Raw genomic sequence first — 26,329 nt, forward strand, 5'->3', positions numbered from 1 at the left:
CATTTTGCTGATAGAATTTATGAAATGATTTGAATACTTTACTGTAGATGCACAAATGGTTGGCATACTTCTGTTAATGGATAATGTACAGTTTGTGTAAACATATTGGATGTATGAGATGAAAATTGGAAATAGTAAACACTGTAAATCCAGTTTTAATGTTGATGTGTTTGTTTAGTTTGAACCTAAGTGAAAAAAACAAAGAGCTGTGTAAGTTTAAAGCTGAGGATCACTGTTTATATAGAGCAGAGGTGTCAAACTCATTTTCATTAAAGGGCCACATACAGACCAATTTCATCTCATGTGGGCCGGATCATTAAAAAGATGGAGGGAAAGAAGGGAGGAAGGACAGAAGGAAGAAAGGAAGGAAGGACAGATGAAATGAAGGAAGAAAGGGAGGAAGGACAGAATGAACAAAGGGAGGAAGGACAGATGGAAGGACAGAAGGGAGGGAGGAAGGATGGAAGAAAGGAAGGAAGGACAGATGGAAGGGAGGAAGGGCAGATGGGAGGAAGGACAGAAGGAAGAAAGGGAGGAAGGACAGATGGGAGGAAGGAAGGAACAAAGAAAGGATAAAAGGATGGTAGGAAGGATAGATTGAAGGAAGGAAAAGAACACAGGAAGGAAAGTGGGCCGGATTGCACCCCTCGGCGGGCCGGTTCTGGCCCACGGGCCGCATGTTTGACACCCCTGATATAGAGGATGTGTAGTTTACTGAGCTGTACATGAGCAACGGTGCCACTCACTGTTCAAACAGCAGCACTGCAGCCACATGCTGCTGATCAACTGAACTGATACAATCATTTACTTCTATACAATGTTTATTTCAACAAAGATTTTGGAAATCTGTGTTAGAAACATTTCAAAAATATATTGTCTCTAAATTACAGGTTCTTTAGAAAATGGCCCCATTTTCACACACGCTTTTAAGACTTTCTATACTTCATTTTATTCATTTGATTTTCTTTATTTGTCTCTAAACTGAATGACTGTATTTTCTTTGTATTTCTTGTATGTTCTCATGTGAATGTATAAAGCAGCTTACTAACAATGTGTTCCTTGATGACTATGAATGTGTTCATTAACAATAAGTCTGAAAAGGTTCGCCAGTTTCAGGGAGGAAGATCTTATATTAGTTTGTTCTACAATAATAATGTAGCCTACCACTGAATGTATGTACATTTATTTAACATTTTGACATTACAGATTCTATGCTGCTAAATGAATACAATTATAAAACCACATGTATGATTAAATATTTGATCAAAATGTTTGTGGAAATTTTAAAAATGCTTGATTTGTTTTATTTTGGAGAAACTATTGTGCTCAACACTGCCTGGTAATGAGTGAAACATCATTAATTATACATTGAAAGGAATCTGACTGTGGTTTAATGGCTGTCAATGTATATACACATAGTAATAATACAATAATCTTCTACAATATATATATATATATATTTGAGGAATGACTATGTACGTGTGAACTTTATGATAAATAGGATTCCTTTGCATATAGCCGGTAGTTATGTACATTACATTATATACAGCCTGTTCAGATATGCAGTAGAATGTATTATACTACCATAGTGAATCATTTTTACAACTACACATTTTGATTTTAATCTTGTGTTAACCGTCTTTGTGTTTCTGTGAGTTTGAGCATCTTTTCAATTAAAATAAAGATTCATCCAAAGAATCACCGGCCGGCATTGAGAGAGTTCACTCCTATTCACTTCCGGCTTCGCTTTACTTTACTACTACTTTAAACTGAGAGCATTACCTGCTGTGTGCGAATGGTTTAAGTCATGTAAACTCCTTACATTGCTATAATAAAGTAATAAAGCATGCGTTACTCTGCTTGTAGTCAGGTTAGCTTACCATAAACATGTTTATGACTGTAGAAGAAGAGCGCGTCACGTGGTGGTGAGGGTGTGGCGGAAGTGGACATAGCGTTGTTCCGGTGCTCTCCGTCCCTCTGGTACTTCTCACGCAGCTCTGCAGCTACACAGACCTGCAGCTGGTAGGATGAAACTCTGCTGCTCCAAACTTTTTTTACTTCGACCTCATTTCACCGCCGAGCTGTTTCTAACCTATAAGCGCGCTGTGTTGCTGTCATGTGACTCTCTTGCTGCTTTTCTTCTGCTTTCCTTCCATGTTTAAAGCTCGTCATCAGCCGCAGTGATAACTTTAGTTTAACTCAACTACTTACTGTCTTTCACTGTGTGTTCAGTCTGCTATTGAAAGTGTTCCTCACAGGCTTAATAACTTCAAACAAAGTGTTCCTGTGCTGCCAAACAGTATACTTAACTACGTTTCAACTTCTCAGGTGCTGCTGGCTTTAATAAGAAATCCTCCATTAAGAGCCATGGATCACACTGGAGACAGTGAGGGGCCCGGACCCGGCAGAAGACCCTCCAGTCCCTCCTCCTCTGGGACACCCATGGGTGCCAAGAGCCAATCAGCACAGAGCGGACAAAAGCTTAAAGTAAAGATAACTCCCTTCCACAGCTCACCCATAGCCAGCAGTGATGGAGCTCTCCGCAGTAAGAGACTGGGACCGGCTTATGGAAGACCAGTGGTAGCATCTGGAGGCCTGTTCGCAGGCACATCTGGACATCTGTCTGCTCCACCTATCAGGGAGAAAGTTTCTGCTGCTGCTGCTGCTGCTCCTCCTCTTCCTCCACCTGCTGCTGCTGCTGCTGCTGCTGGGAAGCCAGGGGCCCAGGGTCCCAGCTCAGGCTCTTCTCAGACCACATCAGTAGAAAAAGCTCACACAAGTCTTCCTGCTGTCAAGGTAAACAGTTATCCACTCCATTAACATTCATGAGAGGAGCAAAATATAAGAAAGACCATTCCATATAATGCACCTCAGTACACCATCACTTAGTACGAGCTCAGTAATAATCATAAAGTACAATTGTCATAATGTATAAACTTCATAAATGTGGAATTTCTAGCAGAGCTGTTGTATTGGATTGAAATAGATTACACAGGTGTTCCTAATCAAATAGTAAGTGCAATTTCCCCATTATGAGACTGTTATGTAAGTCAGTAGATGTTCCTGTTCCTCTTTCTTCACCTGTCTATACACTACAAACACACGTGGTTTAAAGTAGGACAGATGTAGACTGTGAAAATACATCACTCTTCCAGGTGTTTCCAATATAATTTGGAGTGACCCTGCTGGTTATTCTATGTGCTGTTAAAAGTGACTTAAAGTGAATTTAGTGAGCAGTGCAGAAAGCCAGTTTAAATCACTCAGTGCAGCAGTATACAGGATATCACCAGTTATTACTCTGAGCCTTCATTTAGACTGTATGGAAATTAAACACTCTTATGTGACTTTAACACTTTTATTCTGGACAGATGTGTATTCCAGATGTCATGCTTCAAAGTTTCCTCTACAGTTTATCAGTATCAGTTTTAATTTTGTGGTAAAATGTATAAGTTAGTGTTTAACTTTTACTTTTTACATGTTGAATATTGTGTTATTTATCTGATCATTTTATTCTGGTGAGAATGAGATAGAATCAAAACAATATTTAAAATAGTAAATATGGGACCCGTGGTCACTTAACCCTGTCTATTATTATAACGTATGATTAAACTGCACTTAAGGATTTACGTTTAATAAATGGGTTTCTGTTTCCTCCCCAAAGCTTGCTGGTAGGAAGTCAGCAAAGACGACCCCAACGAACACACCTAAGTCTGCTCCACCTGCTTGCACAGAGCTCCATCACAGCCAGAAAGGCAAACATAAAGGAAGGAAAGCCGACTCAAACTCCACCTCCACCTCCACCTCCACTTCCACCAAACCTCAGTCAGGTTGGTCTGAAACCATAATGAGCTCCCAGCAGCAGAAAGAAGCTTTGTAACAAACAGCAGACGACTGCAGCTACATCTAGGTTTAAACTACTCACATTATTAACTAGAAGGCTTTGATGTAAAACCCTGATGATTATGTTGACTTGTGTGTTTTTCCTAGCTGTGAAGAGGAAGAAGAGGAAGATGGGGATGTACAATCTGGTCCCCAAAAAGAAGGCAAAGACCATTAAACAGCAGGAGAAGGCATGTGCATTTATTTATGAACTCCTCTAAGTCACAGCAATACAAAGTAAGATGCAAGAGCAAATGAATGCATCAAACAATAAGCACCCATCACTGCTCAGCTCATTTTAAAGTGACAGGAAATGTGTAGAAAAAATTGGACAAACTCAAACTCTGCTTTCATCAATTAACTGAAAAGAGAAAAAAAAAGAGTCTTGGGCTGAAGAGAATAATTAGACTCAGTCAACCTAAACAAACTCTTAACAGAGACAAAACAGCAGCATGATGCTATATCAGTTTTTATTATAGAAATGTATAACACTAAAACAAACAACAAATGTATAACACTAAAACATGGATCATCATTTTCTCACTAGTTGAATACATCTGAATTAGAATCCTAACATTAACAGTCATTAACAGCTTACATTTCTGATACAGGCTTCTGATTCCCTCAAATATTTTCTCTTGTGCCGATTATGTCATACCTGCCCTGCATGTTTTAGGTATCTCTCCTCTCTAACACACCTGATCCTAATAATTAACTCATTATCAAGCAGCTGAAGCTTGTTAACAAGTTAATTACGGGTATTCTAATTGTTCAGATTACTCCAACCACATACATCGATGCTCTTTTTCCATTTTTTCATCCATTTACCAAATCAACCTTCACGTCCTGCATTGATGATGTATTTCCTATAACTTCCTTCCTTCATAAGTAAGTAACATAAGTAACAAATATAATGTAGTAATATCTGTTATATCATATTTTGGTGTTTGGACTAAGACTAAACTCTTAAATTAAACTAAAGCCAGGGTTTAATTTAAGAACTGCTCATGTTATGTTGTTTGACACAGACTGTCTGTGTAAATACCAGTTAACAAGTGCAACCCCACCCTGAGAAAACAGCTGTTAGAGGCACGGAAGATCTAATGATGCTATTGAGTTGCATTATGGGAAATATAGGAGCCAGTGTTTTTGAACTGAACAGAGTCTTGTGCCTAAAAGCCTTTAATCCTCTTAATTCTGGGCATTTTGGGCATTCTTTCTAAAATATCAGTTGTCCAACTTTAAAGAAAAGCAGCACGTAATCACTGCAGTGACTCTTTAAAAACAGAAACTATAATGTTAGTGTGACTCTTCTTCTGTGGTTTGAACCTGCCTCCTTCTAGAAGTTGCATCAAGAAATCAGATTGCTTAACACACAGGCTTAGGAGTGTTGTAATTTTAGTCACACTGTAGGGACTGAGCAGCTAAGTTGTGAGATTCACCTGTCTGCATCTATCAGAAAGAGAATCCAGGTGGCAGCGTGGAGAAGAAGCCAGCTGCAGCCAATGAGAAAGCAGAGCTTCTATCAGCGACTGTGGAGGCAGGAGAACCATCAACCTCGAGAAATGAGTCACAGACAGAAGGAGGAAGCAGCCATGTGGAATACACAGAGTTGGCCTTGGACTGTCTGGACCTCAAGGCTCAGCAGGAGCTGCTCTCACCTCCTCTGTCAGGTGATCACAGCATCGCAGCCATCATAGGATTTATCTAAGATCACCAAAGTCCTGTAGATTTTAAAGGACATATGCAAGTTTCATGAGGTTGATGTGTGTGTGTGTGTGTGTGTGTGTGTGTGTGTGTGTGTGTGTGTGTGTGTGTGTGTGTAGGCGTGGCGGCGGATGCTGAGGTGACAGAAACAGACCTGGCTGAGGAGTTACCTCTGTGCTGCTGCCGTATGGAGACTCCTCACAGCGGGGGAAGCTTGTCCACACAGGATCAGACCTGCATGGCCATGGAGAGCACAGATGGAATGGTAAAGATGATCAGAACAGGGTTGCAATCATGATTATTGTCTCGATGAATCATTTGATCTGGTGAAATGTTAAATAAAAGCCATCGGTCAATCCCTGCTTGTGTCAGTAGTGATGCTGCTGCACGTTCCTTTAGTCAACAATAGTGATCAATAGAGTGATCATTGTTTATAAAGTAGCTGTTTTAAAACTAAATGTGTCTGTCTTTATCTCTGTGCTCCTCACTGCTTTACTTTTATCTGCCTTGTTTACTTTGATTTCTTCTGTAAAGCACTTTGTAACATTGTTCAGAAAAGTTCAATATAAATAAAGTTTATTATATTCTTATAAATCCAAGCCGACTGTCTTCTCTCCACAGCTGACTCGTTGTCAGAAGCGAGTGATGAAGCAGGAAATGATGCGACCCTCCAACACGGTCCACTTGCTGGTCCTGTGTGAGGATCACAGGGCCGGCATGGTGAAGCACCAGTGCTGCCCCGGATGTGGACTCTTCTGCAGGGAGGTGAGGGGGAAAACAAAGCATTATGATATTATTATTATTATTATTATTATTATTATTATTATTATTATTATTATGAGGGCCCGAGTGCTGACCAGCACGAAGCCCTATTGTATCTTTAAACCGACATGCATGGGGGGGCGAGGGCCCGTTCACCGCTGCTTGCAGCTTTATTATTATTATTACTTTGTCCTGTTCTCCTAATCCATGATCCATGAATATTGCCAATATTTCCCCATTCGTCCCCAACCCCTCATTTTATTCTCCTCCGTCCTCCAGGGCACCTTCATGGAGTGCCGACCGTATGGCAGCATCTCCCACCGCTTCCACAGGGTCTGCGCCTCCATCTTGAAGGATCGCAGGTTTTGCCCTCACTGCGGAGAGGATGCCACCGGGGCCAAGGAAGTCACGGTGTCAAAACCCGAACCGTCGCCTTCCGTCCCCAGATCCAACCCGGGACTGTCACTACCAGCCGTTCCCACCGTAGCCGCCCTGCCTTCCGCCCCCGCCACCCCCGCTGTCCCGCAGATACTCAGAGCGAAGAAGAGCAGTGAGCCACAGAGGAGCAGAGAGCAAAGCCCGAGCAGGTAACAGAGAGATCTTGTTAATTATAGCTTAATTATAGTGATAATTCCTGTTTATTACAACTGGGGTCCATTTTTCCAGGTTGAAAGGTGAAGCTGTGAGTACTGCAGACAGATTGCCTAAAGAGTCACTGGAGAGCATCCTGATGGCACTGGATGATGAGAAGTAATCACGAAAACCATGAAATATTATGACATCAGTTTTCAAAATAAAAGAGCTTCATGTTTGCACTTTAATATAAATAATTAATCAACACTTTTCATTCTTTTTAGTCTCAAACCAAAGAAAGTGAAGTACCCCACCAGGCAACTCTACATCTCTGCCAAACAAGGAGAGCTCCAGAAGGTCATTCATCTCCTAGGTAACCCAAAAATGTCTTTTTTTTGGGACAGTGCATCTTCAGCTATGACTCAGGAGATTTTTTCTTTTCCGTCTTTTGGCATCACAACAGCACACCCAAACTTTTTGTTCTTTTGCAGTTGACGGGAAGGACCCCAATTTTTTAATGGAGGGCCAAAACAAACGCACCCCTCTCCACGCAGCAGCTGCCGAGGGTCACCAGGAGGTCTGCCACATGCTGGTCCAGGTAAGGAGGACTGTTACTCTGCTGCTGTCAGTCTGACATATCCAGTAGAAAAGAGGATACAGAAGTTTTTTGTGTTGATTTAACATTTTGAGATTACAAAGTTATCTTCTTAAAGGTTACGCAAGCATAAAGATCATTAATACATCAGTAACTAAATCTTACTTGAAGAAAAGTCTTGAATGATGAATGTAGGTCTAATTTAATTAATCTAATAAACTGGATTTAGCTGCTTAAATCAAAGATAGTAGATATTCTAGTCAATATATCAGTGGCATAAAATGATCTTCAAATGATAATAATAATAATAATAATATTGTTTATCGCGATTATTTCTGAGACAATATATTGTCTAATTAAAGTAGTTATTGTGACAGGTCTAGATTTGACTTTTTATTATAGTGACCAGTAATTTGTTTTAGATTAACATTAAGGAGAGAATATCTGAAAGGGTTTATGACTTTCAGGTATGTTGTTGTCACTCCATCACATAATAATGACACAATAGTACTCATAATCAGCCAGAGAAGAGCTGACATAAACCTGTAAGAAGTGGAACAACGTTTCATTTAATGAGTCTATGAAGCACTGATGTCACCACAGAGTTACTTATCAGTTCATAAGACTTCATATTGAAACCTAGCATGTAGAATGATAACGTGTGTGTGTGTGTGTGTGTGTGTGTGTGTGTGTGTGTGTGTGTGTGTGTGTGTGTGTGTGTGTGTGTGTGTGTGTGTGTGTGTGTGTGTGTGTGTGTGTGTGTGTGTGTGTGTGTGTGTGTGTGTGTGTGTGTGTGTGTGTAGGCTGGAGCCAACCTGGACATGTCTGATGAGGAGCAGAGAACTCCTCTGATGGCAGCCTGTGAGAACAACCATCTGGAAACAGTGAAGTACCTGCTCAGAGCCGGAGCAGCTGTCAGTCACAAGGTGGGTTAGAACACACACTGAGCTCAGGCAGTGTTAGAGTGGGACTGATTTTTGTCAATGTTTTCCACTTCATGCGCCTCATGGTTTTTGGAGGCTTCAACAAAAAAAAAGCAGTGCAGTGCGCCTCATGTTTCTGATCAGTGTCTTAACTTATCTAGTCAGACCAATGTGAGCTCATGTTTCCATCCATCTCTCCACTGATGGTTCTTTTCTACTACCATCCTCACAGTCAGCACTTTACGTTTACATCCTGAAAAACATGTTTGATTGATCGCGTAGCAGCACACATACTACAGTAAAAGAACCTACATCTATTTACACTGACACATGATTTTTTACCCCTCCATTCTCAGATAGGACAAACATCTTTTTATGAAGACAGTTGAACAGCTGCTGGGACAAACACAGCAACATGTGCCATGGCATTAATGATGACAAACATCACGTCAGTTACATAAGTTAGGTTCCTCTGAAGGACCAGGTGTTAGGGTTCCTCATCAGATGCTCTATTATAACAGTAGCTACTCCTCCTGTGATCCATATAAGTATCACCATAGTGTGCCAAAATGGAAGTTGCACATAAATCGATATTCTATCGATATCGTGATATTTTATAGATATCGTTTTAGATTTAGTAATAAATAATGGTAATATGGTGATATAGAATAAGTGTCTTTTCCTGCTGTATTACATTAAAATTTATTTTTTCTGAGCTTAACAGACTGTTCTATTATCTGCCTTTATCCACTTAGTCATTATATCCACATTACTGATGATTATTTATCAAGAATCTCATTGAGTAAATATTTTGTGAAAGCACTGATAGTCATCTCTACAATATTGTCAAAATATCAATATCAAGGTATTTGGTCAAAAATTGATTCTGTCCATATCACCCAGCCCTAGCAGCACATCCATTTATCTAAACTGCACCACAGTTAATAGTAAACCCAAACCCAGCTAAAATTAGACTATAACAAAATATAAAATGTGACTGGAATACAAAGTACAAAAATGACTAATTAATGATGTTACAAGGTGATTATAAGGCAATAAATCCAACTGCCATGCGTGAAAATGTACTTGTCTCTATTAGTCCATGACTAGTCTCTATTATAAATAGCTCCCTGCATTCTGGTTGTGTCCAGGCTTCTTTTAAACATGCAGTTGTTCAGCCTCTTCTGAAAACCTTGATACATCCCTTCCCAAAAACTATAGTCCTACATCAGAGATCCCTTTTTATCTAAAAAAAAAAAAAAAAAAAAAAAGGAGAGAAAGTTGCTGCAAAACAGCTCACTGCTGTCTTTACTGCTCACAATGTTTTGGATAACTTCCAGTCTGGTTCCTGTCAGAAGTATTCCACTGAAACTACTCCTCTCAGAGTCTCCAATGACATAATGGTGTGCTGTGATGTGGGTGAATGCTCTGTTTTGGTGTTGCGGGGTCTTTGCACAGCTTTCAGTACTGTAGATCACAGAATCCTGACTGGAAGGCTTAGGAAGTGGGTGGGTGGACCAGTTCTCCTCCTGTCTCTCTGGATAGCAGTTTTTCTGTGTTGCTTGGTCCCTCAAGTCAATCAATCAGTCAATCTTTGTTTATATAGCACCAAATCACAACAAAAGTCATCTCAAGGTACTTTACACATAGAGCAGGTCTACACCGTACTCTTTAATTTAAGTGAGAGGCACAGTAACAACAGCACTGACAATAATAGGAGTATGACTAATGATGATAACAGCAGAAAACATGATACATGAATGAAATGCATTAATAGCACATGAATGTAAATAGATAGAGAGAGAGAAAGGAGGAGAGAGGAGCTCAGTGCATTGTGTGCAGTCTAAGCCTATAGCAGCATTAAACTAGTGACTGGTCCAAAACAAGCCTGCCGGGTAAAATGACTGGTTGCTGCAATGTTTACCAGTTAGTCTCTAAGTGTGTGTGTCTGCTGTTTGGTGATACCAGGTAGTGAACAGCGTCTTTATCAGAAAATGAGGTCGATTAGATCTGCGGGAGTGAGCCAAAGCAGTTAAATGTCGGTCGGAAAAAAACAAAACGAAGAAAGATGCTAAAACACTAATTAGATCTGCAGAATGTTAAGATTGCTTCTAGTCATTTGATCCATTGTTAATATAAAAAACATAGATTAGCATAGTTTTAAATAGAATTCATTGGGTACCCAGGCAACTCTCCAATGTAATATATGCCAGAGGCAAACTTTGATGGCAGGAGCAGAGAGTTTCAAGAGTCTACAGAGAGAGGAGAGGAGGACCAACCTATTATTAAGAGTACAACATTTTAATTAAAGTCTCTTATCTCGAAAGCCCAAACGAGGCTCTGGAGGCTTGAAGAGGATTTGGTACAGAACATTTGAGCTGATGGAATAATTTCTTCACCATGTACTCATTCCTTATCCTAACTCTGTTTCACCCACACAAAGTGCCATTTGTCGTTCAATGTGAATCATGTTGTCATCCCAGGATATCATGGGTTTCACCTGTTTGCATCTGGCAGCTAAACTGGGACATCATGACGTAGTCCATCATCTGATCTCCAAAGCATCCAAACACATCAACTGTCAGGTGAAAAAAAACACATACACATGACCTCATTTACTAACCTGCTGCTAACTCCGCTGTCACACATCTTCAGCATGAGTAACAGCTAGCTTGTGCGTTTTGCATTGCAGGATGATGGAGGATGGACCCCGATCACCTGGGCCATCGAGTACAAGCACAAGGAGCTGGTCCACCTGCTGCTGACCAGAGGGGCAGATGTTAACATCAGAGACAAGGTTAGGACTCACACAACACACTGTTAACTTTTACAGCTCGGCTTTTGAAACTCGATCAGATTTCACGCAGCGTTCTCTTGATCTCTTGATCTCTTGAGATGCGTAATGTTTTACCTCTAAACTGAGTGAAAGGAGTACAGTACAGTGGAAAGCGGGGAGGGGGGGCGGGGGCTGCTGTGTCATCTTGAACAAAGAAAGAAGTAGACATCACTTCTTGTGTTTGATCATTTAAATTAAAGGAAATAAAAGTTAATAACTCTGGACAATATAGTCAGAGTGAAGGTGTGGCAGGATACAAGTTTATTAAGGTTGGGTTAAGTATCTATATACTGTGTGTGTGTGTGTGTGTGTGTGTGGATTAATAACTGACAAAAAGAGAATAAAGAGAAAAAGGGATATGGAGAAAAAAAAATCGGCCCTGAGGAAATTAAAAAAAGGAAAGTGGGAGGCGAGTTGTTATTGTGATTTCCAATTGTGAAGCAGATAAATGACAGGAAACTGTAGCACACAAATTCCAGAATGGTTATGAAACCGTGTCATTGTTTTCTGAACAGAAATAGATGAACATGTTTGTTGTCGTGTTGTTGTCATTTAGAGCTTTACAGCCAAATTACTAGTCAAGTACTTTCTCACTACGTTGAGTAGCATCTCCTCATAAGACAACTTTATTTGTTTAGCTTTTGAGATATCTGAGGGGATGAATGGAGATTTTGTTTGTGGTTGTCAAATTCAGGTTTGTCACGAAAACTACTTTCATTGGACGATATATTGTCTCAGAAATAATCGCGATAAACAATATTATTGTCATTTGAAGATTATTTTATACCACTGATATAATGATAATATAATAGTGTAATAATGTAAGGGGGAGTGGGAGGTACTTGTGTAAAAACATTATGGTTGAGTTATTTACCTTTTAATTCTGCTACAGTCTCCACTCAGGACATACACAGTGAGGAATGGAGGACACTGCTAGCTTAGTCAATGTGACATGAATAGCCTCTTAGCTGCTAATGTGAAATGTGGAAATAGGTCAAAGGTCATGTCCATGTATCATATGATAAGTCCATATATAGACATGATGATGTTGATAATTGTTGTAATTATTGTGACAGCCCTGGATGAATTATATTTTGAAAATCCAGCAGCAGATTTCAAGAGACAGTGTCCATGTTGGCTAAACAATTCATGCATATACAATTTTCATAGGGATTAAGGTAGAAAGAAGTTCCAATGAAAATTGCTGTGCTTTGTGGATGATCCAGATTAAATCTGTGCTGTGCTAACTAACCAACTAACTAAATTCAATTCACCTCCATCATATTGAAGTTAGAAATGTTCAAACCTTACAAGAATGTACTTGTACTCATCAAAGAAGGTAATTGCTTAACAAACTACTGCTTGTCGCAAGTCATGAGTTAAGTGACCTTGTCCCTGCTTCCTGTTCAGGAACAGAATGTCTGCCTGCACTGGGCGGCTCTGTCTGGGTGTGATGATGTCGCTCAGGCTCTGCTGGAGGCCCGGTGCGACCTGGACGCTGTCAACGTTCACGGAGACTCACCGCTTCACGTGGCTGCCAGAGAGAACCATTTGGAATGTGTGATGTGAGTGTTTACCAACTTAAAAGTCAGTCTGGTCCATTGTTGATAGTTTTATTTGATAGGTTAAAGTTAAGATAAACATTGTCATAGCAGTAACAGCTGTGAAAATGTAACACAAAAGATGTTACAGGTAAGAAAAATAATAAAAACATACATAAAAATAAAGTACAACCCTGCACTGGATCTTCAAGTGAGTGTCTATATGTACAATCTATCAATAAATATAAATATGTACATATAATAATTATTGATAAGTTTATTTCTATTGCACTTTTCCAAACTGAGGTTGCAAGGTGCTTCACATAATCAAATATACACCAATTAAACAGACACATACACACAAACACAATAAAAACAATGGTCAAGCATTGACAGATGAAGCCAATATAAAATTAGCACATTAAACAATTACAAAACTATTATACAATAACAGAAATGCCAGTCTGTAAAGGTCGCTGACTCAGCTGATATTTACCAAGGGTGGAGTTTGTTCCACAGCGTTAGAGCTACAACAGTAAAAGCATGAAAGCTCCTTTGCCTTTCCAATGTTTAGCTGGAGGTGATTATTGTTACACAGTCTGACAAAGCTCTCCACTACGACCTTGTGCTCCTCCTAGTCATCCATGATGCAGGTAACAACAGAGGAGTCAGTGGAGAACTTGAAAGATCAACTGTTGATAACAGGAAACATTTATTCATGTGTATGTCTACCTTTCTCTCTCTACTCTAATCAATTCATGATCTAAGATTTAAAGTCTGGAGAGATTCTGAATCCTAAAAATGAAATGATACTTCAGGTATGAGCTCATAGCACACTGGGGCCAAAAGTATAAAGACACCTACATACATTGTTCCTACAGCTGTTTTTCATGGTTGGGACCCTTTAATTCTAACCAAAGGGAACTCTAGTGTTCTAGCATACAGTGATTATTTCTGGCTTTGTGTTTCTACACATGTTCAGGTCTCCACATACTCTTGGTCATGTACTGTCAATTTCAGCCTAGAAACTAGAAGCAGGGTATTGGTTTCACCTTTGATGTGTCCATGTTGGTTGATCTTGTGCTGCCTTCTTCCAGTTTCCATTCTTAACAATATTTGAACTCTTTCCACGTCCATCCGCAGGTTGTTTCTGTCTCGTGGAGCAGACGTCAGTCAGAGGAACAGGGAGGGACAGACAGCTCTGGACTGCTGCGTCTACGGCTCTAAAGTGTGGACGGCCCTCAACACCAACAAGAAGCTGACGGATGCCAGGAGAGGCAGGGACTGTGTAGGAGAGAGAGTGCTCAGCAGGTACACAGCACCACTGCTGTGTGTGTGTGTGTGTGTGTGTGTGTGTGTGTGTGTGTGTGTGTGTGTGTGTGTGTGTGTGTGTGTGTGTGTGTGTGTGTGTGTGTGTGTGTGTGTGTGTGTGTGTGTGTGTGTGTGTGTGTGTGTGTGTGTGTGTAATATTGTCTAATATTACATATATTGAAGTGTTATTTGTAATACATATTGCTGCTGTCTGCTCTCATCTCTGTTTTGGTGGTTTTTCATTTGTAGTGTTCCTCTGTGGGTTGAGACACTTCTGCTTTTCTTACCTATGAAACTCTTTCAAGTTGAAAGTAGAAAATGACTATGCAAAAAAAAACCAAGGCTGCTGGTAGGTTTCTGTAGTGTCATGTCGTGTAATATTATGAAAGATAGATGTACTTTAGACAGGGAATGTCAGAGAATTTGAGGAGTTCTTGTGGAAATCAGAGGATCAAAGGAAGAAAAGCACAGTCACATGTTAGACAGGATTTATTATACTCTATTACTCCAAATGATTTATTATCATATCATATCATATTATTTACTCTACCTTTTTCTGGTGGGGGAGGGGGGGGGTTGAGGTCAGAACTTAACAACAAGCTGAAAACTACACTTATTAATATAAAACCTAACCTGTTGTGGGCAGCAGCTCTGTTTTTAGTTAGAATGTGTCAGTGTCAGCAGGAAGCATGAACTCTTGTTCCTTTTAATCAATGAATCAATCTCATAACTCTTGTCCTGACAGAGACCTTTGTTCACTGCTCCAAGAAAAACAATCAACAGCTTCTTAAGACAAATGAAGACATTTATTAATAGCTAAACGTCTTGAGGATACATGATAAAGCTTTACATAGTAAATAAAATAATAAGAGTAAAATTAAATAATAAAGGAAATTATTCAGAAATAGTGACTCAAAGCTAACGTGTTGCAACAGGGAAAACTAGTTTAACTTCTCTAAAGGAATGTGTTTTCATGTTAAGGTTATTCGACATCAACCGTAGATCACGAAGCCTTTCTGGAAGATAGAGTTGGCGTTGGTTCAGCTGTAGTTGGCTGCAGTGTGGGCTTGGTGCTGCCAGGTTGAGTCTTTGTGATACAAGCTGTTTGAAGCTGCTCAGAGAGTCTTTAAGTCGGCTTAACTGTCAGTTTGTGTTCTGCTCTCAGCAAGCAGACACAGATCCTGTTAAAGTGTTAGTTTCTTCTTCAGGTGTTTTAATGTAACTCCACTCAAATCTTCAGCAGAGTAAACCTAAAAAATAAGTGGAAACGCATTACTTAATGTTACAAATAAAACTAAAACAAACTGAACTATATACAACATTAAAATATGCATATACTTGGTTGTGAAGAACAAAGAAAAGAGACGTCTTATTAGGAATTATGCTGACTCAGGAGTTTTCTGGAGACTAGCTCAGAGATAAGTTTTTTTTAAAAGATGAAAGGCATTAGAGAGAGGAACTTAGTGTCTATATTTAGTGAGGTGTTGATTCTTTCTCCTGGTTCAGATAGAGAGGTCATTAATACTGTTAGTTCACACTGTAATATTGACCTCCAGACACTCTCCATGTCTATCAGTCTGACATGAAAGGCTGTTTACATGAATCATCCAAGATGTCCTATAACACACACACAAATCAGACCATAGTCACTTATGGGGACATTACATAGGATTCATTTACAATGTTCATTTCCTCAACATTGACCTTAACATTAACCACTGGGTCAAACATCTGCCTGACTTTAGTTATCAAGTTATCATCATTTAATAGTTTTAGTGTTACTGGTTCATATCAACACACCTGACACTGTACTACCTAGAGCAGGGATGTCAAACATGCAACCCGTGGGCCAGAACCGGCCCGCCGAGGGGTCCAATCTGCCCCACATTCCTTCCTTCCTTTCTTCCTTCCTTCCTTCCTTCTTTTCCTCCCTCCTTCCTTTCTTTCGCATGTCCATCTGTCCTTCCTTTCTTTCTCATGTCCTTCCGTCCTTCTTTTCTTTCTCATGTCCTTCCGTCCTTCCTTTCTTTCTCACGTCCATCTGTCCTTCCTCCCTTTCTTCCATCTTTCATTCTGTCCGTCCATCTTTATTTTATTGTGATACATATATAATCTAAATATCTATAGGCATGTTTTTATATTGAAATGTAATTGTGTTGTTGTTGTTGTTGTTCCTCTCTCAGGGATATTTCTCGGGGCTATGAGGCGGTTCCTATACCCTGTGTTAACGGTGTGGACAGCGAGCCGTGCCCTGAAAACTTTAAATACATACCAGACAACTGTGTCACCTCTCCACTGAACATCGACAAGGACATCACTCACTTACAGGTGAGACTGCAACACCCAGCTGCTGTCCACTATCATTATGTTACTGTCCTCAAACTAGAAAACATATGAAGTTATATATGATAGAAGCTGTAAAATGTCACGATTCATGATTTCTGATTGTGCCGTTCAGCACTGCAGCTGCACAGACGACTGCTCATCCAGCACCTGCATGTGTGGACAGCTCAGTCTGAGGTGTTGGTATGATAGTGTAAGTACACACACACATACACACACATACACACACATACACATACACGTTTAAATGTGTTAGAATTTTTTACAAAGTGTACATTCCATGATATTGTTTCAGGTGTTTTATATTTAAGTCACACTGACATAAAGCAGATATGAAAATGTATCCTGTTCCATTAGCAGATGATATACAGATGATATTTGGACACACTTGAAGTGAATGGGAAAGTGTGCTCAAACTTTTACTGGTACTGTTTTTTTTTAATATAAAACAACACAGTACTGTCCTATACCTTACATCCCTTACAAGACCTTCAAAATAAAATTATTATATTTATGATAACATGTATACTTTCACACAGGCTGTTATTTGTCAGCATAGAATATATTACAACCAGCACACAAATATGAATACCTGTGAATGAACATTAGTAACACATCACTTGGTGTGTCTGCAGGAGGGTCAGCTGCCTCTGGACTTCTGTCAGCGGGAGCCTCCTGTGCTGTTTGAGTGTAACCACGCATGCTCCTGCTGGAGGACCTGCAGGAACAGAGTAGTCCAGAATGGACTCAGGTGACTTAAGCCACTTATTTCTTTCTGCACAAAATGTGCTGCTCTCACTGCACAAGCTGTATATAGATTTAGTTAGGCTCGGTGTATCAGTTAGCTGTACATAGTTTGATTAGTTGCAGTTTTGTTTAGGAATACGCTGCACTGATGAACAAAGTGAGCTAAGGCAGGACCTGCATTCAGATTTATTTGTCACATAATTGTACATGTTCTACAGCTGTGAAATGAATCTGTAACATCTGCAAAAAGCACACAAAAAAAGGAAACTGAAAAAAGTAACCGAGTATCAACATAATATAATAATAAAATAAATATGCAGGCTAAAACAGAATATCACACAATCTATGTGTACACACAAATAAGATAAAAATAAAATCAGTCAGAAATAAGTGGTGAGTTATGAACAGCTTGCAGTGTGTAGGGAACAGTGAGATTAAAACTAATACAAGTGGCAAAATCTCAAAGTTGCTGAGGTTGCAAAAAGCTGCAGAGTGTAAAACAGGTGCAGGAAGTGTGTTGTATTTGTTGTCTATGCGATCCGGAGAAAGAAGTTTCTTCTCAGCGTCTCAGTTTTGGCCATGATGGATAATAATTAATATTATCCATCATTAATAATGGGGTTTGTCCTGGACCTGCACCCCCTAGTGGCAGTGCTGAGTAGTTCTATCCTGAGAGCTATAATCATCATGGCAGTCAGAGATGCTTGGAGCAGGGTAGACGCATTTCTGCAGCACTGTAGAGATCTTGAATTTCCCTCAGACACCTGAGGAGATACAAGCACCGCCTCACCTTCTTCAGCAGGGTGGAGATGTGTGGAGAACATATCAGGCTCCTCAGAGATGTGAACACACATGCTGCAGTGGAGAATGTGGGAGATGGCTTCATCAGCACTCATATTTGGGCGATAGGCCAACTGAGAGGGGTTTAATGAGGCGAGCAGAGAAGAGCAGATGGAGTCTTTTGATGAGAGTCTCAAAGCACTTCATCACTACAGAGGTCAGTGCTACAGGCCAGCAGTCAGTTCAACTGGCTGAGCTGGTGGATATGTTGGTTATATAGTGTCCCAGTCTGGAAACACACACTGGTGTTTTAAAGGCCTGTAGTGTTTCCAGAGGGAGCTGTGTGAAATCTGATGAGAGTCTCAAAGCTCTCAAGTGATGTCATTAAGAGTCAGGGGCATTATTGCTTTTATTGGTCAGTGAGGAAACAGTTTATTGGCAGACAGGAAACAAGGAGAAAGAGGATGAGTGTTACATGCAACAAAAGTCCCCAGCTGAAATAGAAGCATGTGGCATATGCTAACCATTCAGCTACCAAACATGTGTTCTGCTTTGTTATGGACTATTAGCAGAGGTGGAAAGTAACGAATTACATTTACTCGCGTTACTGTAATTGAGTAGCTTTTTTGTGTACTTGTACTTTTTAAAGTAGTTTTAAAAATCTGTACTTTTACTTTTACTTAAGTATGTTTTGTGTGAAGTATTGTACTTCGCTACATTTTAAATCACATCCGTTACTGAGTAAAAAATGTTGAATGGCTGAATGTTTTTTTTAAAGCAAAGGGGATCGAACAGCATCATTAACCAGCATGATACAATAACGTAACATTCATGCAGCCTGTTACACCTGGCAGCTAGCTCTCATAGCGACATATAAACTCTAACACAACACAACAAACTCTAAAAGAAATGTCCATTAGACCTTGTGCTGTCATTTGTCTCACTCTTCGTGTAGGACGAGGCATTGAGCATGATGCGTTCACGTGAAAAGGACAGCGTCGGAAATGAGAGAATTGAACGAATGCTGCACAGGGGCACAGCCTTTTAAACATGGGTACTAAAAAGTTTGGTCTTCTTTGGGTAATTTAAAGAAAAGTTATTGCTCTTGTGACTTTGACCCGTAGTGATTCATAGATTTGCAGTATGACTGTTGGTTTACAACAGGGTGATTGTAGGACTAGGATCAGACCTTTAGAGGGGCTCAGCTCCTAATGAGAATTTGACAGTGTTTCCCACACAATATTTAGAGACTATGGAGGGTTTATCATTTATTTTTAGGGGTATTGAGATCAAATTTAGGGGTGTTAGAAAATCCCCAAAAAAAGTCTAAAATTGCTCTGGGTTTACAGAATCCACAATTATGCCACCTTCAATTTAATGGTTGTGTTATTTGAAAATGTTTTATGGGATGGTCTTCACTAAAATGACACATATCTCCATAAATGTTTTAAATGTTGTGTGTCGACATATTTTGTCATTTAAGCTGAATTTGTAAATGTATGCCTTTATCTTTAATTAAAACAACTAGTTAAAACAACTAGTTAGAGATTTATGAGCCATCACTTTGTCCTACAGCCCCCCCCCCCCCCCCCCCCCCGCTTGGCCAAGGAGAATCAAAGTATTATCATGACATGCTTCTAGTGCAATGATGCCACCTTTAAACCTTCACAGATAGTACTACAAATACGTCATACCCAAATCTCATCTACAGTACTCTATCTATATATATTACATCTTATTTATTTGTTGGTCCGGCCCACTTGAGATCAAAGTGGGCTGTATGTGGCCCCTGGACTAAAATGGGTTTGACAGCCCTGGTCTAAGGAGTCCAGACAGTCATATCTTCTGACCTTGGTTACCACAGTAACGCTGCATCACCGATATCAGAGTGACCTCAAGGCCCATGCTTGAGCCTAAATCTGGAAAATTCCCTAGCATACTTATAATGCACCTTAAATCTCCGATTAGCATGTTTAACAACTTGTGACATCAGAAAAAACAAATAAAACGTGATTTGATGAATATTTGTATCTTAACAAATGTCTTGATGGCCCCTTTAGCTGTTAAGGAGATTCTTGTCACATCGGATCTATAAATACTTCTATCGTCTTGAATAAAATCTGTGTACATGTTAGTTTTGCTGGGTGAGATAACAGCTTCTTTGTTTGTTTCAGAGTGCGGCTGCAGCTTTTCAGAACACAGAAGATGGGCTGGGGAGTGAGGGCCATGCAGGATATCCCTCAAGGAGCATTCATTTGCGAGTGAGGCCAGACTCTCATAAGAGAAACCACAGAATCCACTGTTTGACCACATCAAATATAGAAGAGAAGCTGTGCTCTGAGCCCTCTCTCTGCCCTCTGTCATGTCTCCACAGGTATGGTGGGGAGATCATCACCGACGCCGAGGCCGACAAAAGAGAGAACGACTCCTTCCTCTTCACACTCGACAATAAGGTGAACCGATCTGCTTTTAAAGGCACCGTGAAATGAAAACACATTCACCCACTTTTGAATCTTGTTTCCTTGTGTTAGTTGTTAATTGATCTGAACTGTCTCATTGTTTGCCATGTTGACAGACAGGGTTGGAAATCAGCTGTTTCTTGCATTCTCCACCATCAGTCCTTCTTTTTTCACCTCGGTTACCAAGGCGGTCCCAATTATCAGGCTTTTTCTAGAAACTTCGGACACATGCTGTCACATTTTGGTATAATATGTAGCACCTGAGGCTAGGGCTGGATATCAGAACTGAATACCTTTTTAAAGTATGGACCGAAATGATACGATACAATACAATACAAGACTAGATAATAGCTGATCAATATGAGCACTCGCCAACAGAGGTGTGAATAACCTAAAGTTACAGTTGATCACCCTCAATGTAATCTGTCAAAAGGACAGACAGCCTTCAGATTTTTCTGTCATTGTTTTAAAATATTCCGTTAATAGGACCTATGTTGTTAAATGCCAGTTATATGTCCAAAAGTCAGTATCAGAGCATTTTAATATAACAGTCCTCGTCTTTTCTCTCACTGTAAAATGGTTTCATTTATTTAATGACTCATCCTGCACTCAAATGTGAGTTTGGGAGAGCAGCTGGTCTCACCACTCATATAAATCCACACTTCATCATTTGTAGGTTTTAGTAGCTAACAGAGCAATATGTAGAGATAGAAAGAGATGTGTGTTTTGGATATCAGTGGGTCTAATTCACTCATCTCTCCCTCATCCTCCTCCTCCTCATCTAGTCCCGTCCACTTTTTAATGATCCAATCAAATGTGAAGATTTTGATTTGACTCCCTCCTGTAACAGTACACCGCTCAAATATATCTTTGACTGGGAATTACATCACAGTACAGAGGCTGAAGATGCTCTAACTTCCATCTCACAGGGAGTTCAATGCTGCGCAAGGCAATACGCAATTTGTGAGGACATTAGTATCTACAAAGAGAGCATGTTTTCTCCTGTAACATCCCTCCTCTCCTGGCTTATCTCTGCCTCAACACCAGCACCTGACAACTGTGAGGGAGTTAGACTTAAGTAGGAGTGAGTTCTTCAGTTAAGGAAGTCCCTTAAAAGCTTTTACTATCAGTCCTAAAGGTATGCCCGAAAAATTAGAATGAGGTCGGGATGTCTTTTAATGTATTCTGTTAGGACTGATTGAGTTTACACCTGGCTCTGTGCAGTATTAGTGTCAGTACTACAGATCTGTGACGTTGCAAAAACCATTCATAGTGATTCAGAGCATGTGCTTCTCTGTTTGGTCAGGAGGTGGTGCTGCTGAGTCACTCATCCACACACAGCTTCCAAAACAGCTCTTATCACACAATATCATGTCCTATTTTACCTAAGACATGAAAATATAACATAGCAATAATGATGGAATTGTATTTTATGTAAAGTGAAAATGAGCAGAACTTTATGGAAGTGTGGGGTTTATTGTATAACCATTAGAGCGATCAGTCTTCACTGCTACATCATAAAAAGAAATCCTCATATTCAACCTGAACAGTATGTAAGGGATAAACAAAGATGCTTCCAACTCAATCAGGTTCATGGTCTTTTTTCATGTACGAATGTAAACAGATCACAGCAGGAAAAGCCCAGCTGGGACTAATAACGTTAATGCCCCTCTTTTAGTAATTACTGCCATGCAGAGCAGCACTTAATAAAGCTATTTCACACCTGTTTCACAAAGCAAGATGTCTGTCATTATAAAAGTTCTGTTCAGCTTGACTTTCACTCCACATTTGGCCTGGTGTAGTCCTGCTGGAATAAAACCCTGTACACCTGATGGATACAATTAGTGTCAATAAGCATACACCTTGTAGGATTCATAACTCAGTCGAATCTGAACACACACACACACACACACACACACACACACACACACACACACACACACACACACACATGATCAGATCAGGATAATCATCCATGAGTCCTCTGAAGTCAGATTAAAAGATGCTCCTCTCTGATGCGGATAACGCCTTTATAATCATCAGCTTTAGAGATTTCTGCAGTGTGACAGTAATCCACTTATAGTTGTGTGTACACGTATGATCACAGTGCAAACAGGAAGTGCTAATATTTCACTCACCAAGACTTATGGAGTGTAACTAATATACAGGAGTCACAAGATCAATTAATATTAATAATACTTAATAATAATACTTTTTTATGTTTGTATTTGACTCATTTCAGCCATCAATTCTATCAACAATAACATTGCAGTGACTAGGGCTTGACTGATACTGGATTTTTGGGGCCAATAAAAAAATTCTGATATCTATATATATCGCCTGATAATCCTTTATGTTCAGAGTATGTATATATAAACACCCTTTTTTTTGCAATGTGGTTATCAAAACTTGCAATAAAGATATGTAATGGAAGCATAATACTTGATATCAGTGCTGGGATCACTGGGAATTTCATAATTTAACAGTAAATTCATATAAATAATGAAAACACAGACAGCAAAAAATCATACGTACATACATACTCAACTCAAGATCAAATATACATGAAATGTTGCCAACTTAAAAAGAAATCTCAGTGTATGCTGATACCAATTATATCTGTGATAGGCCAATATCGGCAGATAATGTCAGCTGACCAACATATGGGTGTGGGTCTAGTAGTGACGCAGTTAATTGCTGATAGTGAAACATGGCAACATCACTTTATAACCACTATTCACTTTATAATTTGATATGATTTGCAAACTGAAACCCAATAAATGTATTATTAAAAAACAGCTGTAAACATTCATAGTTGACACATTGACTTCCTGGTTACATTTTGATCTATTGAAGTCATCGTAGATTTATGCAGTATTTTTCTGTACTGATAAGGTTTATTAATAGTTTCTCTTAGTTTTCTTCCAGGTTTATATAATCTAAGAAGAACCTGTCTGATGGTCTGGCTGCTTGTGCTCATTGCTCTGTTGGACTGAGAACTTTATGATTAACTGGATGAGTGCAAAGTTAGAAGTGATAGAAGCTACCAGAAACCACAGTGAACCACAGAATCATTGTGACCACTCTCGCTATCATCTCCTGCAGGTGGGGGATGTACACTGCATCGACGCCAGACTCTTCGGCAACATCGGCCGCTTCATCAACCACCTGTGTGAGCCCAACCTGCTGGCTGTGAGGGTGTTCACCATGCACCAGGACCTCCGCTTCCCCCGGATAGCCTTCTTCTCCAGCAGGCCCATCAAAGCTGGAGACCAGTTAGGGTGAGCGGTGCATAAAACAAACTTCAGCTGCATCTTGTCCCGTAGTGTAAAGCTTAATATCACAAATTGATGCGTTGGTGTCTCCTCTTTGCCAGGTTGGACTATGGAGATCACTACTGGAGGGTGAAGAGCAAGTACTTCAGCTGCCAGTGTGGTTCTGTGAAGTGTCGCTACTTGTCTTCCAGCAGATAGATAACTCACTCATGACCATGCTAGAGTGTTTTTCCCTCTTTCTGTCTGGACGGACACACACACACACACACACACACACACACACACACACACACACACACACACACACGCACCACTGTCAGAAACACTACCTTCTGAATCTTTTGATTTTTGGTCTGTGTCGATATTTCAGTCCCAACAAATACAAGATAAACACTGTTAAACTCAGCCAGGATCTAACTTATTTATACATCTACAGTAATAAAAGGTTACTTTGCTACATGAAGAACACTGCAGCTTTCCACCAGCCAGAAACACTGTATGTGAGAGTGGGTTTAACCCATTTACAAAAAAAAGAAATCAGGTTAAAATATCTTAACAGATGGTTTTAATATTTGCTGTCTTTTCCTTTAATACTGTCATGTTTTTTGGATTAATGAAGTGAAGTCATGTTTTTAATAGTGTGATTTCTTCTATGAATGTTGTTTTTACTCCATGTATGGTTAGCAATTAAACACATTTTTAAAGAATCTTTTGTTTAATTGATGAATATGAGTTGACAAGAGGAACAAAACAAAGATATTTGGACAGGATACTTGAGCCATACTGTATAGGAATTAGATTTCTAATCATCTTAATTTGTGTGGAATCATAGACTCAGTATTGAATTATAAAACTGTCTTCATTTTAGGTGGGAGGATAATAGAGATCAGAGTCCAATGTGAAATTACACTCATCAGTCTTCCACGTTCTCCATCTGAGATCATTTCTACTGCAACAAATTGGTGAAATAAAACGAAGCCTCATTTTCCTGAGAACTGCTGGAAACCCCCTAAAGGATCCTAAACTGTGCCTTGATCTCAGTATGAGGCAGCAGACCTACTGGGCTAGATTGCTGCCAGAATGTTTGGTCGATAAAGACAAATGCACATCCAAATGTCTGCACTGCTCATCTGAACATTATAGTGATGGAACACAATCACAAACTCAATCTATTCATGTTTTTAGTTGCATTAATCAGCCATTGATGCATGAAATTTAAAAAAACTGACTTTTAAATGACTTTAATCATTTGCTACAATTGCATTTGTGAATTGCCAATACATCTTTTCTTATTTATTTATTTACAATTTATATTAAATATGTTCTCAAATGTGTGCTTTCATTTACAGCATAGTTTGAATAGAGAAGTCTCCCACATCATTTCATGACTTATTTTATTCAAACAGTCATCTAATCTTCATCATAATACAGTATGTATGAAACTCTCTTTGTAATATTATGAAGCAAATAAAACAGGAAAAGACCATCTCAGCCTTAATAGGCTACGATGATATATCTAGAAAATACTAGCCTATGTCTTCCTAAATTAATGAACGTCTTGGAAACTTATGGCCAACGTTCAGGTTATAGACTAAATGTGCAAAAAATCACAAATGCTCCACTACAATGATATCCCCTCCAAAGAAATCAAAGAAAACTACAATTTTAACTGGGACCAGACTTCAATCAAATACTTAGGAATATGGCTGACTAAGGACTTAACTAAACTTTACGAGATTGAAAAACAATAAAAAATAAGTGACAAAAAAAATGAACTCTTATAGCCAATTAAAAATGTGATTGTCTCACACAGCACTGAAAATAAAACGTCTCACTTTTATCACTTTCAATACTGTCAATTTGTTTTAAATGATGTAGGTTACTTAATCAACCCTTGTGATACTGTTCTGTAAACAGTCATTTCAATCTTAACTTTGTCTCCTCTTTAAAATTTTAACCTGTAGAATGAAATAAAATTAAAGTTCAACAGCTCCCTATTTCCAATTGTAATCAGCTCATAAGCAGAAATTGGCTAATATTTTTTGCTTTAATGTATAGATTTTTTAAAGTCTTGAAATATGTGTTCGTATGGGGTTCATATGTATTATTCATTTTCAAGCCAGAACAGATGTTTACATGTTTTATTTTGAAATTTTTGACCGGAAGTTATGTCTTCCTACCTAATGTTTAGTGGAAGCTGGGAACACGCCTGATATGCACGAGATGCAGTTGCTATTTCTTATAGCAAGATATAGTAATATTCACAGTTTGGCTTTACAGTAAACAAATAATGTGTTCATAAACCTTATCTTATTTTGAAAGTAATGGCGGACGGCTTGTATTTCGTCTAACTTGACGCCGGTGTGTCGCCGCGCTCCCGCGCTCTTCCTCACTGTTGCTATGGAAACAGGGCCGGTCCAGGTGGAGCCACTGGCTGGCGTCTCCGCGGTCACGTGCGAGTGTTCTAGATAAGGAGCCGGGGAGAGAGCGGCGGCTCCGCATTCACATCAGCGACGAGGTGACGGAAACAAGCCGAGAAGAAGCGCTCACAGCGGCTGTTGCTGAAGAGAAGAGTCAGTGAGAGCTGACAGAGATGAT

General features: G+C 39.5%; 1 protein-coding gene across 1 annotated transcript; it reads left to right on the forward strand.

The window, feature by feature from the left end:
- The first annotated feature begins 1,987 nt into the window (after window positions 1-1,987).
- ehmt1a (euchromatic histone-lysine N-methyltransferase 1a) lies at window positions 1,988-24,354 on the forward strand. The gene is given in 23 exon segments (XM_053324811.1): window positions 1,988-2,022; window positions 2,329-2,796; window positions 3,662-3,827; window positions 3,988-4,100; window positions 5,339-5,552; window positions 5,706-5,851; window positions 6,208-6,351; window positions 6,628-6,935; window positions 7,015-7,098; window positions 7,206-7,294; window positions 7,413-7,519; window positions 8,320-8,442; window positions 10,923-11,024; window positions 11,132-11,236; window positions 12,686-12,840; window positions 13,960-14,127; window positions 16,311-16,455; window positions 16,586-16,663; window positions 17,106-17,221; window positions 20,172-20,258; window positions 20,372-20,450; window positions 23,562-23,737; window positions 23,833-24,354. Coding segments are annotated over 22 exon segments (3,231 nt in total). The 5' UTR covers window positions 1,988-2,022; window positions 2,329-2,367; the 3' UTR covers window positions 23,930-24,354.
- Window positions 24,355-26,329: the final 1,975 nt, after the last annotated feature.

Source organism: Scomber japonicus, chromosome 9, assembly GCF_027409825.1.
Source record: "Scomber japonicus isolate fScoJap1 chromosome 9, fScoJap1.pri, whole genome shotgun sequence".
Lineage (NCBI taxonomy): Eukaryota > Metazoa > Chordata > Actinopteri > Scombriformes > Scombridae > Scomber > Scomber japonicus.